The sequence below is a fragment of the Glandiceps talaboti genome, chromosome 20, assembly GCF_964340395.1.
Source record: "Glandiceps talaboti chromosome 20, keGlaTala1.1, whole genome shotgun sequence".
Classification (NCBI taxonomy): Eukaryota; Metazoa; Hemichordata; class Enteropneusta; family Spengelidae; genus Glandiceps; species Glandiceps talaboti.
Genome location: NC_135568.1, coordinates 12,801,776 through 12,819,372, shown reverse-complemented (window position 1 = coordinate 12,819,372; position 17,597 = coordinate 12,801,776). Strand labels below are relative to the sequence as shown.

Sequence of the window (17,597 nt, the reverse complement as noted above, 5' to 3'; positions counted from 1 at the left end):
AGTCGATGTCGAACGAGAACTTTTGATTATATTCTTTGGAGGATGGGACTAGTCAGGACTCATTTGGGAAGTACGTTAACACTGCGACGCCTAATTTCAAAGGGCAAGAAATTGTGAATAAAAGTTTAATATACATTGTCGGAAGAAATGGGGATGGGATGGATGCCAGGAGATGGATAGAGATGTGTACAGACTCAGACCACTAACAATACTACACATGGTACCGGGGAGGGGGAATGGCGAGGGAGGCAATTAGTTTTTGTCAAAACATAAGCAAATAAAGTTTACAGTGGTCAAAAACGAAGTACATGCCTAATTTTAGGTGTTGGGTTATTTGTTCGTGCTCTATATTGAAGATGGGGCGCCCTCAAATAACATCACATTGTAACTGAATTCAGGTTTATAAAATGCGACCCCCCCCCCCCCCCAATTCCTCCGGCCCTCCCCTGTATATACTGAAGACTCCATAAAGTTTGTAAACATGTACATAGATGTACAATGTAGTAGAAGGTGATATCATACTTCTTATAACGGCATCTAGCCGCTTTTACCACATCAGATTTTAATCAGATTGCATACTTCATCGGACCGTACGGTGGTATTCGTGATAGCACCAGCATTAGTGTCGGGAATCGAAAGGGGAAATCGAGACTACGTTGTCCTTGGTAAAGAATTTCGTTGCGGTTGTTGAGGGCTATGATATGACCGAATGGCGTTTTTTTGAAGCGATAATTAAACGACATCGGACAGTGCAAAGATAAACGGATGGTAAAAAGAAGAGTCGTCGTGGACAGGATTCGAACCTGTGCGGGGAAACCCCATTGGATTTCGAGTCCAACGCCTTAACCACTCGGCCACCACGACGCATGCCCAATGAAGAATTTTCATCGTTTCTGTACTGTTAACGCTGTTTTGTGACCTTCACGACAGTCCCGCGTTATCATGGGGTGCTTTCGTCATGCATATTTCAGCTACCGGCTAGCACAAATCGCAAAGCAACTGAATTCGGTCAAAAATACCAGAAAAGGGTGATGACCGTAGCTTTCCACGTGACTTTATGCAAATATGTTCGTGTTCTTCTCGTACGGGTCGCAACGGTCGCGGTCCTGGCGCAGAATCGTCATCGAAGGAGACTCCACTGGTTCGAAGGTACTGCACAACACGACAAGAAGTATTCATTCACTATGTGCTTCAACTGCAATAGTTCAGATCTTTTCAAATATCAGTGCGAAAACCAACTCGCGTTCGCTGCTGACTGACCCGGCCCGGTACCAAGCTACGTAAACCCCTGAGTATCTTCAATAAGTTGACACTTGGGGGCGCTAAACGAGTTCGTTCTCGTAATCCGGAACCAGCGTGCACCGTGTGTGTGCGATGCATAATGTCTCCATGGACAGCGTAATTTTCGATTGTTTACATGTCTCTCTTGGTTTTAATAAACTTCTTAATTTAATTCTTTTGGATTATGAGTTCTCGTAATAACAGGGTGAAAATGTATAAGGTGTATTTGGCAGTAGAGCAATCCTAGCACATTGGGCTCAGGCTGAATTAGTTATGTTTTAGGAAACAACAAACAAACAAACAAACAAACAACATATAAACACAAACATGAACAACGGGGTAATTACAAATCAATATCAACAATATTTGTATGGAACAAGAATTACAATGTTTTCCTATAATGTCATTTTTGTCATAGGGGTATGTGATCATAGTGAGCCGGGGGGGGGGGGGGTTCGTTCCGTTCCATGTTATTGTTTCAATTTTATCATTTCATCATTTTTTATTTGTGATTAACTTACCGGACATTTTTTATTCAATCTTCAATAGGAAGTTTAAGATCGACAGGAATTTATAAAACTAGATATATAGAGTGAAGTAAATGTAACTGAACCATATATCTGGCCTACCATAGGCTTTGTCACAAATCAAATATATATTTATAGTGCAGTGCAATTTGCAGTAGCTTTTCTCTCAAGTAAACAAACCATGAAGTGTCTCTTGTGCTAACAGTTTCTTTTTTTAAAAAGTGCGAGATGCATTCTGACAAATTACATTGCAGTTTCACGTGCATGTTTCACATGCATTTTCCTCATGGACAGCGCCACCATTGGTCGAATACCTAAATGCTTTCGTTTTCTCTTAAGCCTTGTTCTTTTACAACAGATTTCTCTATTCGTGGCATACCATTTTCCCTTTGAAATGGTGTATTCACCATAGCCCATTATTGAAGAAAAAAAACGATTAATATTTTTTTTAAAACGTGGTTCCAATATGATATAATGGAACATGTAATGATGTTACCATTCGAAGTTTCACGTCACCTCTTCTTAGTCGTTTTACAAAGTTGGGGGTGGGGGTGGGGGGGGGGGGTAAAGTGTAACACATGTTTCAATTCAGTGTATCTGTCTCATGACAGTTGGACAGTGTTTTCCTATATACGGGTTCATCATGTCTAATCACCAAACACGCCAAACACAGCCACAATTAATCAGTTGATTGATTATTCTATACAATACAATACGTGGAAGCAATACCAATGAAATAACACCTCGGGTATACCAGTCTCCCTGAAAATTAAAATTCTTAAAATAAATATCTTTTGTAATATAATATGAAAGTTTTTACTGGTCCATTTGAATAATGATAGAATAATTTAGGGGAACATCCCTTTTTTATATAGGAAATCAACAGCCTTCCATTTTCACATCGTGATGGACTTAAAACAGTACCATTTGTCTGCCTTTTTTTCTTTCACTCAATTTTGATTCAATTTTTACGTTTTACTACGAAAATTATTTTTTTCTTGACCAACTTAACAGTGACGAATGTGAACGTACATTATATATGTGTGCGGTTTTTATATATACTGTTTGTATTCTTTCTCTCTCTCTCTCTCTCTCTCTCTCTCTCTCTCTCTCTCTCTCTCTCTCTCTCTCTCTCTCTCTCTCTCTCTCTCTCTCTCCCTCCCTCCCTCCCTCCCTCCCTCCCTCCTCTCTCTCTCTCTCTCTCTCTCTCTCTCTCTCTCTCTCTCTCTGTTTCTGTCTCTGTGTCTCTCTCTGTCTCTCTCTCTAGATCTCTCTCTCTGTTTGTTAGAGAGAGAGCTAGAACCTCAGAGTAAAGTTGTGTGTTTACATATATGTGTCTGTCTGTCTGTCTGTCTGTCTGTCTGTCTGTCTGTCTGTCTGTCTGTCTCTGTCTGTCTTTTCCAAATGCATAATCAATGGTAAATTATCTTGCGAACTACATTCTTCAGTATTTCATATATGGATGAAGGCAAATAACAACTCAAGTCCTGAGGACCACGTAAAATATCACGAATATCGAAAAATATACATTTCAGACGAGCCTATGGTACAGAGTTATGTTTCACAGAAAACATGGTTGTCATAGTAACAAATATTCTAAAGGATACATATAAACGCTATCTTGCCAATCCTTGAAACACGATATAATATACTTATTTCGTACAAAACGCTGATGTCGAAAACTGAAAGGGAAATATAAAACACCAACTATGATTAATAAGACCGAGTGATAAAAGTGGTCACAAGGCAAGAAGGCTACAATAACTAAAAAGCGCGATTACTATGAGAGATGAATGGACAGAAAACGTAGTACTTCTGTATGAGACAGAGAGGCTGTCCAGTCAGAGAAAGAGAAATTAAAGAGAACGAGTCGCATACAAACTCGACTGGACGACGAGATGTTTACACGTAAACAGAGAGAGGACGACGAGACGTTTACATATGAGAGAGAGAGAGAGAGAGAGAGAGAGAGAGAGAGAGAGAGAGAGAGAGAGAGAGAGAGAGAGAGAGAGAGAGAGAGAGAGAGAGAGAGAGAGAGAGAGGGGGGAGAAGTGTACTACTTTTTTGTACTTATGTTAATCAAACTACTGTAATGTATTGAATCTTGTAGCAACTAGTAAATCCTGCCATAAAAATATGTAAATGACACAATAAAGTGCTACCAATAAGCATTCAATCTTGCTATCTTAAAATGTAGCATGTACAGTTTTTTATTGGTTTCTGCATAGTTGTATCAAACACATCCAGTAAACACTGACATGGAACGAGCAGTCATATCGCTACATTTTATAATGTCTAGCTCGACTCACTAAATGCTTTTTCTTATCATCTGCATCTGCATCTATCGCGACAATAATAATAATATCACCAATATTGGTGTCATTTTTAATTAATACCAATGGTTAAAATGTAGCAATTAAAGTTGTGTGGAATCAAACGATACAATGTAACAATTAATGTTTGTGCAAATTTGTTGAGCCAGAAGAGTTTATTTCAACTTAACTGGGTTCCGTCGTCAAAGAAAATCATAGTCTGTGTATTATACTTTACTCAGGCTCGGTCAAAAGTGAGCCCGTGAACTCTGAAGTTTACAGATTGTGCAATGAAATATTACTAGTAACTGCTTCAGTGCTAAATGTTACGTCATGCCGTTGATTTGCATACTGCATTCAAACGACAAGTATAAGTTTTGACATTAATAATGATTCGATGTGATTAAATATAGTGCACGGTTAAGTAAAATATGGAAAACTTTCATAGTACGTCGAATTTAGTGTAGCGGTAGTGATAACCGACCCTGAAATTTGTAAGTGTTCTTCAGCAAATCCAAAATTGATCTCTTTATAAATACTTATTCCAATTAGTAGTGGTTATAGATTATCGTGTGATGGAAGTAGTAGTGAATGAGTTAGCGAAACCATTTATTCAAGCGTTCTCCACTGATGAGTAAATACGGATGTATTACAAGTTTATATGCAAATGGTATACGTAACCAGTAATACCATGAATTCGTACTGTGTTAGGGGGGCTCTCTAGGGGGCGGGGCTCTCCATTCACAGCGTTGATATTTTGGTCGGTGTGTGTGGGATTAAATGGGAGAGGCGATCCTGTGACGTCGTTACCTTGATAACTCAACTTTACCGGGGAAAGGACACAATGGTGTTTATCTGTATAACCACATCAAAATGATAAAACATCACGTAATTCTGCTAGTCGCACTGGTGACATCAACGATTCAAGGTGAGCCCTTTCCATTAGTGCATTAAGAGGTAGTATAACCATGTTTTGCAATTTAGCCCTCATACCGTGTACACTCACCACATCCAGGTGGATATTTCTACACACGAAATGTACCCCAACTTCAACATTCCGTTAATATTCAACTTCGAAAGCTTGCAGAGAGATCAGCACTTGCCGTGTGTATTTTTAGAGTCTGGAATACTTACTAATATACATTGAAACGTAGGCGACTAAAACGCACACAACTTCATTAATCTAAGTAGATGTTATTCAGGTTTCGAGTTTCATAGAACTGCATTCTCTATTCGCCTTGTACCATTCCAATTAGACCAAGTACACATCGTTTGCCTTCCCCTTAATTGATTTAAGAAATCAATATCGGAGGAAAAATATTGCGACGCCGGAAAACTTCGCCTCTTGTGTGACAAAATAATAGCATGGGAGTTTAATTGCACTCGGTGAGCAGGTTGCGAATTAAACGCCGAACAATAAATTTACCTGACAAGATGGTTAGTCATGTGCACCTATGACATCACCTGTCGATGTATTTCGACGAAATGCATGACGTACGTAGATAGAGGCCCTTCCTTCAAATCCAACAAGAGCTGTGTGTAAGAAGGCATATCCGCTCCATTAACTTGAGAACACCCGTACCTCGGAAAAATCAAGTGAAAGATGTTTGATATACTGCCAGCATTGAAGTGCACACCAAAGTCTTAAACAGAAGGTAGACAGTACTGTTTTTGTAAAACGAAGGGTTACGTTGGTTCTACATGTATACAGTTTAGTTCTTTGTAATTCGCTTCAATTATCTACACTACACTGGCGCTACTATGGACAATGCAAATATGTTGTATTACAGACAAGTTACTTGTCTGTGCTTGTACATCAGTTATTGGGATGATCTTTTCATCTCAGTGTTACAACTTGTTCACGTCAAGTTCGTCACTCGATGTTGTAACGGTTTTACCGGTTTTCAAATACATGAATTGTCACGAAATGCTGTCACTTTTAGACTGTTTTCTACTTTCACTCAATAAAAAACTTGTACTCAACATATTTTACACGTTCAAAGTTTGCCTCGTACCAGGACAAGTATGGGCTGCGGAAGGAATTTGGACACAAATCATTGTAATTGTGTAGTGACTGTTGCTATTTGCGTGGTCAAATGTGTGGATTTGAGTCCACACATGTGCCTATATCTTCCATGTCGCAATAAATTTGTTGTTCACTTTTTATGCCAGTATATTAACTGTATGCATATGTAGATGTAATGGTCGCGGTGTACTACATTCCATGTTTGAAGAACAGAACATCCGTCGTTTGATGTTCTGTGAATGCCTCATGAAGAACGTAAGATGACGCTTGGGACCTCTGTGTTTCAAAAAAAAAAGATTAAACCCTTTTTTGAGGGCCACTCTAAATAGGGGCTTACGTATGCCGAATGTAAAGAATCGGGGGAATAAAGAATAGCAACACGGACAATAGCACTTGTACATCGCTGGGCCCATCCCAAAACCTGCACCTGCACCTGTTAGCCTCATACCGACTTCACCGCGAATAATGTTCTTTTCTAATAATGCCATTTAATTTCTGACCCCCTTTCTACGTACCCCCTTCGAGGTCAGTGATCTAAAGTACAAGTCTGGGCATATGACGTAAACAAGACTCTCGATTTGATATTGCCAATCGATGGCTCAACCCAGATTGGGCGTCACCCTACCAGTGCAGGTGATGTCCAGCTCTCCTACCAGGCACCTCACGTAATGAGATCTTTTACATTCTATCACACACTGCTATTGTTCTTAAAGTCTGAGCATATCTTGGCACCAGTCCAAGGTCGAACAGGTCGGAAAGCTTTCATTGTTCTTCTGCGATAGCATTACTGACACCATTACAGAATGCACAGACAGAAACTGCAGACAGTTAGTTCAAGTTGTCGCTTTAAAAAAAGGCGTTCGCCAGTCGACTGTACGCGACATTTGTTATCGAATCCGACTGTTTGACAATTTTAGGTTTACGTTTTTCTTGATAGATAACAACACTTTGATAGCTGAATACAACTAGATTGTAAAAGCGACAAGTCTCCATAACTAAACACGTTTAAATAAACCTTTCTCCTCCGTTAGGTAACACCGATAGGAATTCGGACATTTTGCAACAATCTTTATTAAACTGAAATTAAACACATAAAATGTGTATAAATGTATAGAACTAATGGAATAATTGACAGTACACATCTGAGCACAATTTCTGGGCACCTTGTCAGACGAGGTTTTTTGAGAGGAGCGTTATCTGAATTTGTTTGTTACCATTCTTTTGTCTTTAGAGTAAACTTTTCACGCGGAAAGTAATTGCCGTGATTGCAAATGCTCACTTACATCATTTGTTACGGAAAACAGCTACAAGAAATCTCTTGTCGTTAAGAATAATTAACAGGATTACTGGAACATTGCACCCCATTCAAACTGTGTGTTACGCCACTTCTGAAATAGCTAAAGTGACAATATTTAAACGCTTGGTTTAACCCCTCAAAAAACACGCAACGTTTGTGAATGAGCGGTGATTAGGAAAACTACTTATTGCAGGTGAAATAAAGCGACAAATTTCTGCTGCGGGCTGTTAAGTTGTAACGCAGCAAATGGAAGGGAAAGTTGAACAATCCGACGGAATCTTTATCCTTTATCAAAATATTGACCGACAGACTGAATGCTAAGATAAATATTACATTGAAAAAGGATAGTCGAGAAATATGTTTGATTTACTATAAGAAAATAAACAATAGATCAAACATATCAACGGTTAGGCATAGTTGTTGTTGTGCTCAAATGGATTGTTGGTAGCTTTTCGTGTCTAGAATATTGTAAATGGTAGTCGACATTACTGCCTAAAAGAATGAAAAGGAGAAAGTGTGCCCGCGGGGACAGCCAAAGTGCAGTCAGCGAAATCTGAACCATGTGATATCAGTAACGGAGGTGATCCAGACAGACTTATCAAATACATGCAACACAAACCGATATAAATACTACTACTACTACTACTACTACTACTACTACTACTACTACTACTACTACTACTACTACTACTACTACTACTACTACTACCACTACTACTGCACTACTACTACTACTACTACTACTTTTGCTACTAGTACTGTTACTACTACTACTACTACTATTACTATACTACTACTACTACTACCACCACCACCACCACCACCCACTACCACTACTACTACTACTACCACCACCATCACCACCCACTACTACTACTACTACTACTACTACTACTACTACTACTACTACTACTACTACTACTACTACTACTATTACTACTGCTGCTACTACTACTACTACTACTACTACTACTATTATTATTACTACTATACTACTACTACTACTACCACCATCACTACTACTACTACTACTACTACCACCACCACCACCACTACCACCACCACTACCACCATTACAACCATCACCACCACCGATGACCTCAGACAGTCGATCAGCGACAAAATTCCAGTAACTTGCACCTGAATTGTGAGCGTGGATGAAAGTATATTTGACAATCGAAAACGAATCGAAAACGGATGGATTTACAGGCCATTTCGTAGAGTGCATACCATCGCTAACACCCAGCCGTTTAGTTACATTATATTAAAAAAGAAGGCCGCCTATTATGGTTAGAGCTCAATGGTGGATTGTAGTAATACCAATCCATGATGCCGTGGTTTAATGATAATTAGCTATTGTTACTTGCAATGGCTGTCTCTATCTTCAATTTGTGAGCACGAAATTAAAGCCGGAGATTTAATTAAATGTGTAATTTAATTAAACTGCTGGTGTTCCATAACCGATTTGTTCTTATAAATAAAAAGACTCGGTACAATTAAAAATGCCATTAAATTAACTGATTGTATTCCATCCGCGATTTGTTCTTAATTATTAATTCAAAAAATTCGATTTAATCAAAAATGCAATTAAGTAACTGCAGGATCGTCCATCCACAATTTCTTCTTCTCAATTAAAAAGCGTCGATATAATTAAAAATGGCAATGTAATTAAACTGTTGGGTGTTTCATATGATCATCCCGTAATTTGTTCTGAAATAAAAAAAAGACTCACGTCGAGTTAATTAAAAGTTCTATTACTTAAATTGCTGGGTGTTTCATCTGCGATTTGTTCTTATGAATTAAAAATCGTCGGTTTAATTAACATGTTAGTTTAATTAGACTGTTGGGCGTTCCATCCGCGATTTGTTCACCTACTGACCACTGCTATGGGTGTTTACATGCAATAATTTGACAGTGACTAATCATTCGTTTTTTCCTAAATTTTCTTACAACCAAACAAAAACAAGTAAACAGAGAGACACCAAATTCTCGTTGGCAGAGGTAAAATAGTTCAGCACGTTACTGTAACAAGTAAACCAGTATTTAGTTCAAACGGCTGCCGGACAAAGCAAAATTAAGACTGAAAAATAGCCTTCTAGCAAAAGGCGGACATTATACATAAACGACGCTCAATTGAAGTGGTCAGTTCACGCACTGTTCTTTTCTAATAATGACAATACAAAGCAATAATACACCATCCAATTCATCAATCAATCAATCAATCAATCAATCAATCAATCAATCAATCAATCAATCAATCAATCAACCAATCAACCAATCAATCAATCAATCAATCAATCAATCAATCAATCAATCAATCAATGCAGTAACAACCCACCTAATCAACCCATACACCAGTTAATTGCTAGACATACAAGTTACATACTTTGATATCATAGTTGACCGTTTCACTCTTCCCGAACTGTGTACATTTTTTCCAAGAACAATCTCATAGCTAGCTAAACGAGGCAGAGGATTATATAAACGGAAAACTATCATTTACACAAGAATCAACTCTAAGCGATGAATTGTCTCTACTATAACCTCAACGCCGCCGATTTTACGTTTTACATTTATCGATAAATTATATCATCACAGACTACCACCGGAATACATGTTTATTTTATAAATAAACTAGAGCATGTCGTGGGTGTGTATTGTCCTTCAGTACTAACCATATATACATATATATCCATACTTAATTTAATTCAATTTTACGGTTAGTTTAACATGGAATATTTCATTACCGGGGGCCCTCCGAGAATACGTTTTACTGTCTACACTAGTTCTAACACATTCTGTTACATTGCCGAGTGAACACATTCACGTCACCACAATTCCTAACACACACATTCCCCTCACCTGTTTCTCACACAAACGAGGAGTATCTACTTCCTAAATTCTCTTTTTTAAAATCCGAAACACAGTTTAATTTGAATCTGAGATTTTCTTGTTGCCCCCCCCCCCCTTTAGGGTTTAGTGTCATGATCATGAACAACTAGAACTTGAACAAAATTGTCAGAAAATGCCGAGAAATAGAATTAAAACACAGTGCTGAAATTGCGTATCGTAAGACTCGAATCTCATGCAAGGGTATAGAGCGGGAAATTGTTGCCGCGAACTATGTTTGACCCCTTGGTTGACCCGTAATTGTTTTACAGATCACAATTTTAATTGCTCATTGACATTAAGGGTATTGAGTATTCCCAAGGCATAAAGGTATGGTATTACAATTAATAAAACGTGGTGTATATCATACAAATGAATGAATGATGTAAATACATGCGTATAACACATTCTACCATTATTTTATTTTTTGATAAAAATGACTTCACTTGTGGATTTTTGTCATCATTTTTGTAAAAACTACCACACTTTTTAGTAAGTTTGTATTTATTATGGATGTTAGCATTTATTATTTGAATTCGTCAAAAGAATGAATTTGTTGAATATGCGTTTTAAATTGTATGCACGACGCAGTAGAAAGCTTTGTTTGTCAGTGACGTGCACGCAGCGACTAATATTTGCTATAACCCGGAAACTTACTCATGTTAAACATTTGCGAACGTTTAAAATAGGTTGGCAACGTCTTGTCACTTTTCTACGTATTCTGTTTTAGTAACTCATCTTGTACCTATTTATTGGGGGGTAGGGGGAGGGGGTTGATTTATTTGTATATTCTTATCACATTTTCTAGTCGTACAGTTTATGGTTGAAATCAAAGATACCCGGAAACGACGGTGGCGAGCGATATCTCCGGGAAAGCATACCAGTTTGGTACGTGTAGAGACTTTGTATTACCTCACTCTGTCCCTCGAGTCATTAGTTAATCACACCGTTTGCGTTCTTAAAATAGTACACGTAGGTTTATCATAAAATTGATCATTCATGAAGCGAGCAAATCAACCGCGGTTGGATATTAACTCTATTTTGGACTCACAATACGTCGAATTTGTAAAGCACGTGAACGACCCGCGGTCAAACGCCATCATTTTAGTGAAAAGGTTAATGGGCCCCCTTAATAATAAAGCACTTGCAGCATTCAGATAAATTTGATAACGTGATAGTGAAATACGGGAATGGTTAGTGATACAGTTACAGTCACACAAGAAAGATCACACACGCCGGTCAAATCCCACATGACCAGAATTGACGAATCATAACACAGCTCCAAGTACTACAGTAATTATCTTCAGTGTCTCCTTTTCATTCAAGTTCTTTACTAGTGGATTATTGCACTCGCAATTTTATCTCTCTTGTTTCATTAACAAAGGGTTAAAATGAACCAACAGAAGTACATCGAAAATTGCATCTACATGTACTATATTTCGTTCGCAAGGAGACATGTTGCAAAACTATGACGGCCAATTCAAGCATGTGAACATTTAAGTAAAATATATCGTTTCTAGAAGAAAAATGTCGATACTGAGAACCAGAAAAAGAGAAACTCTTTCATTTTTGGTCAAAATAAAGTTTAAAAGGTAAAAAAAATTACAGGAAGGCAATTTTTTTTTTCAGATGATTTCCGTGAGAAGGTGTATGTAACGGTGACAATATGGCAAATAGTTGTATCAAAATTGATATAAATTGCATAGTTCCTGAATGGAAACTTTTGATACTAATCAACTGAAATCTAATTTTAAAATGTTACCCAAAATGAAGTTCGGCGAACGTTTTTGAGAGAAAATGCACGTTTTGGTACCCAATATGACGAATCAGCGTACAAAAAATTAGGGAAGTACATATTTCCAGAAGAAAATTTTTTTATGCTCTGAAAATGGCATTTTCTTTGATTTGTGCCCAAAATAACGTTTTTTCCCTAAAATAACAACGAAGCAAGAATTCTGTTCGGTGAATGTTTACCGCGGGAAAGTGCATCATACAGTGAAAGGTCAAAATGTGCGGGACTTGGTCAGATAGGTGTCAGACTGGTGAACATGGGACACAGCACGAGAATACGTCACCACACCACTGCAACACCTGTTTCCTATTTCCGTGTTTTAAGTGACTACTTCAGATTAAATTTGAGGAAAGCAAGAGCGACAAGTTTCAGTATATGGCGATAACGAGCACCAAGTTTCATCAATTTTTCATCACTTTTTTTATACGATCACCACAGACGTTGGTGTGACTCACTCAGCTGATATTGACTTATACGGGAAGTTTGACTGTATCTACATCAAATCGACAGTAAACAATCTCGGAAACCGAAGAATTTAATACAATTTGACTATTCCAAGACGAACTCGTCACATTTATCCCTTGAATATCGCCAGTAGTCTGACGTTTCTTGTAGAAATAAACTTACTTACTTAATAGTAATAACGTTGCTGATGTAAATATATCACTCACTCCACCTCGAATTTTGACTAAACTGGCCCCAGTTGATATGTCGCGGCATAACTCATTCTGATCTATTTTAAGTTTTTAATTTCTTACACTTTTTAAAAATGCAACATTTCAAAAACCTTGGAAAACAATTTTGCAGTATTTTCGCTTGTAAAGTGTAAGTTTTGAAAGAGATAACTAAAGTTTGCAGATCATTGATATCAAATATATCACATTTGGTAAGAAAATAAAAACGCAAAAGAGATCAGAAGGTGTTACTCAGTAAACAGTTTTTTCTCTGCAATAACGACACTGGCACGTCTGCCAGTGGAGGTGCAGTGAACAAAGACATCAAGTTGACGTCATAATAATTGTGACGTCACCATATACAATTATCGTTAGAATTCTGAACACTTCCGCAATCCAGATGTAAAAAAATGAAATATTGTATCCATATGTATAAGTTATTTAGTTCTAATGTAGATATTCTAAAAAAGTATTTAAAAAAAATCCAACCCCATAAAAATCAAAACACTAGAAATATCCTAAACTCACACCCTGTCTTCAAAATGGAAATCACAGGATTCATCTTACCCTACTTCAGGACATTGTATTATACACACACACACTTCCCCCTCCGAATTGTTCTGTGGCCATTTTGACTTCATTACTAGCCAATTTGTATTTCTACACTGCCTACTGTAAAAAGTGTTTGTAGATCAGGTGTGTGTGTTTCCTGTCAAAATTTGTGAAGTATTATATCATTATTCACTGTATGTAGTATTTGTTATTAGTGATACATGGTACACGTATGACGTCACACAGAATACTAAATGTATCACAAAGTTAACTTCTATCCACGTTGTAATCATCAACGTTTTTATGTATTCACTTGAAATACATTTATTTTTTGTGTGTTTACTCTTATTTTCATTTCGTATCTAATTGAGGTCAATGCTATTTGCGTTTCCTCCCATAATTCTCACATCCCTTCCATTCTTTCACTCCTCGGCTTTCTCATTTGCATTTTTAAAAGCATTTCCTCTCCCCTCACCTTCGCTCCCATCCTATCCTTTCGTCTCGTCTCCTCTGTTTTCATTTCATTCCATCCTTTCCATTCCCTTACCTTCTCTTTCACTTCCCTTCCTTCCCTTTTCTCTCCATCCCTTTTCTTTCCTTCCCTCTTCACATCTCTCCTCACATCTCCTTCCCTTCCCTCCCCTTCCATTCCCTTCTCGTCCCTTCCCACCTTCACCTTTTCCCATCTCTCCTCCGCCTCCTCTCATCTCCTTCATTTCACTTCTCTTCCCTCTCCACACCTCTCCTATATCTCATCTCGAGCTCCTCTCCTCTTATGCCCCTCTTTCCCTTACTTTTCCCCCTTCTCTCAATTTCTTTCGCTTCGTTCCCTTCTCTTACGATCACCTCTAATTCCTTTCCTTTCCTCTTCCCATTCTTTCCCCCACTCCATACACATATCCTTCCATTCCCTTTATTCCTTAGCACAGTTTTCCATTGATTGCAATTCGATCTTTTTAGTAGTGTTTTCCCGCTATACAACTAACCTAGTTGTATTTCATTTTTTGAAACCTTTCAATTAGCAATGTCCTTACGTCGTTTATTCCATTGTGCTTGATTGATGGAATAATCAATAATTTCCAGGGTTTCCTGAAAGGTTTTCCAATGTCACCCTCAAAGAATACACACAAGTGGCGCCAACAGTCGGTTTAAGTACTACCAGTTACACACAAAAAACTATGACTTCGACTCAAATATTTATGAAATTAAAAGTCTTCAAAAGTATATTCTGATATCTCCATTATCTGAAGGAACATGACTGTATAGTAATAACGTCAATACAGAAACTAATTTTCACTGGGATAAACGTAAAAGAACGATGGCGTTATACAGTCTCGATTGTTAGGCCGTATCACTCAGCCGAGTTTCACTGACTGAGTGCAAATTTGGGGTGAACCCCTAGAGTAATTTACTCGAACAGTCGGGGACGATCACTCACATGGAACTGGGCCCGCACGTGCTATATATGCGTTGCTGGGCCTGGGTGACTCCGGAATAGACAGTAGACTGATTGGGAAGCCTTGACAGGTCCACAGTTATATCTGATAGCGAAATTGTTTTCAGTCTTTAGAAATTGTGTTTATGTGTGTCTGGTATAAAAAAATCACTGGGAGTAATTCCAGTACAAAAAAATTACACAGAACGAACTACTCAGAACTTACAAAGGAAGCTGGTTAACATGAAACCGAACGTCGTCTGACACGAAAAGAAATTGCTGTCCATTGCTACATTTTATCGTCTGGCGCCACAAAAATCTTACTATTAAGCACTGTTACATTTTATCGTCTTGCACGACAAGATCTTACCAATATTGCTACATTTTAAATTTCTTTGCGTGAGCTATCTTTAGGTGATTCGAACCTTTTAACTGATAAAAAATATTAATGTAACAATTGGTCTTTAATTTTTGTCCTACCAGATGATAAATAAAGTGTATCAATGTTTGTACGGTCGAGGCAGGCGTCGTTCTGGGTTAGATTAACTGGCGTCCTTTGTAAATTTGGCGTTATGCGAAACGACCACCAAATTAGCAATGAAAGCACCGACCGTACCACTGACTTTTTCGTTTACTTGACTACTAGAAATACTACCACTTCTACTGTTTGCTGTGTATCCGATATATAATCCCGTTATACATAATGAAGTCACATATCAAATGTTGACTGCGAGTGTACGCTTTCACTTTCCATTTACAGAGGCGTGCCTTTTTTGATCACACAAACCATACAACACTATAGACAGACAGACAGAGACACAGGGAAACATTGAGACGTTCTGCGACTCGCAAACTGAAAAGAAAGGATGAAAGACAAAATCGTTAACAGATTCCTCTTTGTAACCCTCGATTTTACCAAATAATGCGATAAAGTCTTTTCAGTAAGCCATATCTTATCTTAACAAGTGAAGAAAAATCAATTCGCAGACCCTCATACAAGCAACGGATCGATACGAACAACCGCAGAGTTTTTTCACTCAGCCCAGCTGATAATTTCGGATAATATTCTCATAGAAATTTGTCAACCAAGACGAATTAGCATTGTTAATCAATCTCTCTAAAACGATATTCCGACATTTGCTTGTTCGATGTAACCGAGACAAATGTAGTTTTCGTGAATTTGAAAATCGGAACCCTTAAGTAACTGCAAATATTTTACGCTCAGTGGCCATCAATGTTAACATCTTTGTTTCGCGGTCGTGTTTGTTACGTAAATTCTCCAGGGACTGAGAGTTTGCTCTCTATCAAAGCGAAGGTGAAGGCTGTTCGAAACTAGCTGGATGTAAACGCGATTTGATGATGGGGCGTTTCTGGCAATTAATCGAGTCGTTAACTACAGTTATATTGTGAAATTGAATTAATGTAATCAATTATGCAAATGTAGAAACATACTGTTTTAGCTAGCGATGTTGGTTTATAATACTCTTGTAGACAATGGAGTATAGATTATTGTTGTTGTAACAAGCTGGTGCAATGGGCAATTTCTGGCCTTAAGTTGAATTAACAGTTCAATTGAATAACAACTGAAACTGAAAAAGTGTTGATAAATTCAAAGACTCGATATTTAGCAAATGTGTCGAGGACGAAGAAGTTTCACGCGCCTTCAAAGTACGTTTATTATAATTGTCTCACACTCGCTTTCAGTTTGTACCATCTGTACAATGACTACATACACTGCAGTTTGTTTTAACTTGTGACCCAAACAAAATGCGGTCAAAATGTGGGACAGCGTAACTGCCGCAATCTGATTTGTGCAAGTAATGTGCGACAACTGTTGAGCTGTATTGACTTTTCGGTTTGAGTATTACAAGAACTATATTTTTGAGTATTACAAGAACTTTATTTTTTGCTAAGCTTGAATTCTACTATCAGACAGCAGGGAGAGAATGGGTAAGGTGGTTGTGGGGACGGGAAGGGATAAGATGCAGACACAAAAACAGGAATATTTTCAAGAACGATGTAAATCAAAGAAATTTCAATTTGCAAAAAGTATAATGTAGAAATGTTTTCAAATAAAAACAAAAAACTTAAAAGCCATGAATTAAATTCAAGATTCTCTATTAATTCTTGTGAGCGTAACCATGAGGCCTAGGATTACTATTAGACCCATACTTTTGGACAGGACCAAATTCTGCTACATCTGTACCTTTCAACAGTTTTCACTAATCGTAAACCGAAATGGGCCTTAACCATGTCTAAATTGATATGCGGACTCTGTCGGCATCATGACAAGCCACATGATAAAACTGAACCCCTGAAAAGTCTGAATAAATCAAATACATCAGGTATGAATACCATTATTTGTATCAATTAATAAAAGTAGATGATATTATCCACATGTGCAGGACCAGCATGTATTTTAGTGTCCCTTGAGATGCACGATTATACAAAGTCTTAAACTGTACTTAATTGAAACACATTTGATCTGCTCTCTCTTTCTGCCATCTGCTCCACACAATTCAAATTTACATGAAATTACTTTCAATTATTGCATAATGCTGTGTGTGTGTGTGTGTATGTATGTATGTATGTATGTATGTATGTATGTATGTATGTATGTATGTATGTATGTATGTATGTGTGTGTGTGTGTGTGTGTGTATGTATGTATGTATGTATGTATGTATGTATGTATGTATGTATGTATGTATGTATGTATGTATGTATGTATGTATGTATGTATGTATGTATGTATGTATGTATGTATGTATGCATGCATGTATGCATACATGCATGCATTGCATAATGGTATG

At 37.7% G+C, this 17,597-nt stretch overlaps 1 protein-coding gene and 1 non-coding gene across 2 annotated transcripts in view; one reads left to right on the top strand and one right to left on the bottom strand.

Annotated features, from left to right (window-relative positions):
• Positions 1 to 782: 782 nt before the first annotated feature.
• On the bottom strand, positions 783 to 864 carry Trnas-cga (transfer RNA serine (anticodon CGA)). Its single transcript has one exon. It is a non-coding gene; the product is annotated as a tRNA-Ser (tRNA).
• A 4,081-nt stretch (positions 865 to 4,945) lies between these two features.
• The window catches only part of LOC144450824 (uncharacterized), a 27,612-nt gene continuing 14,960 nt past the window's right edge, over positions 4,946 to 17,597 (top strand). The window contains exon 1 of the mRNA XM_078141561.1: positions 4,946 to 5,048. Coding sequence (XP_077997687.1) covers positions 4,994 to 5,048 — 55 coding nt within the window. The 5' untranslated portion in view covers positions 4,946 to 4,993. The remainder of the gene's footprint in view (positions 5,049 to 17,597) is intronic.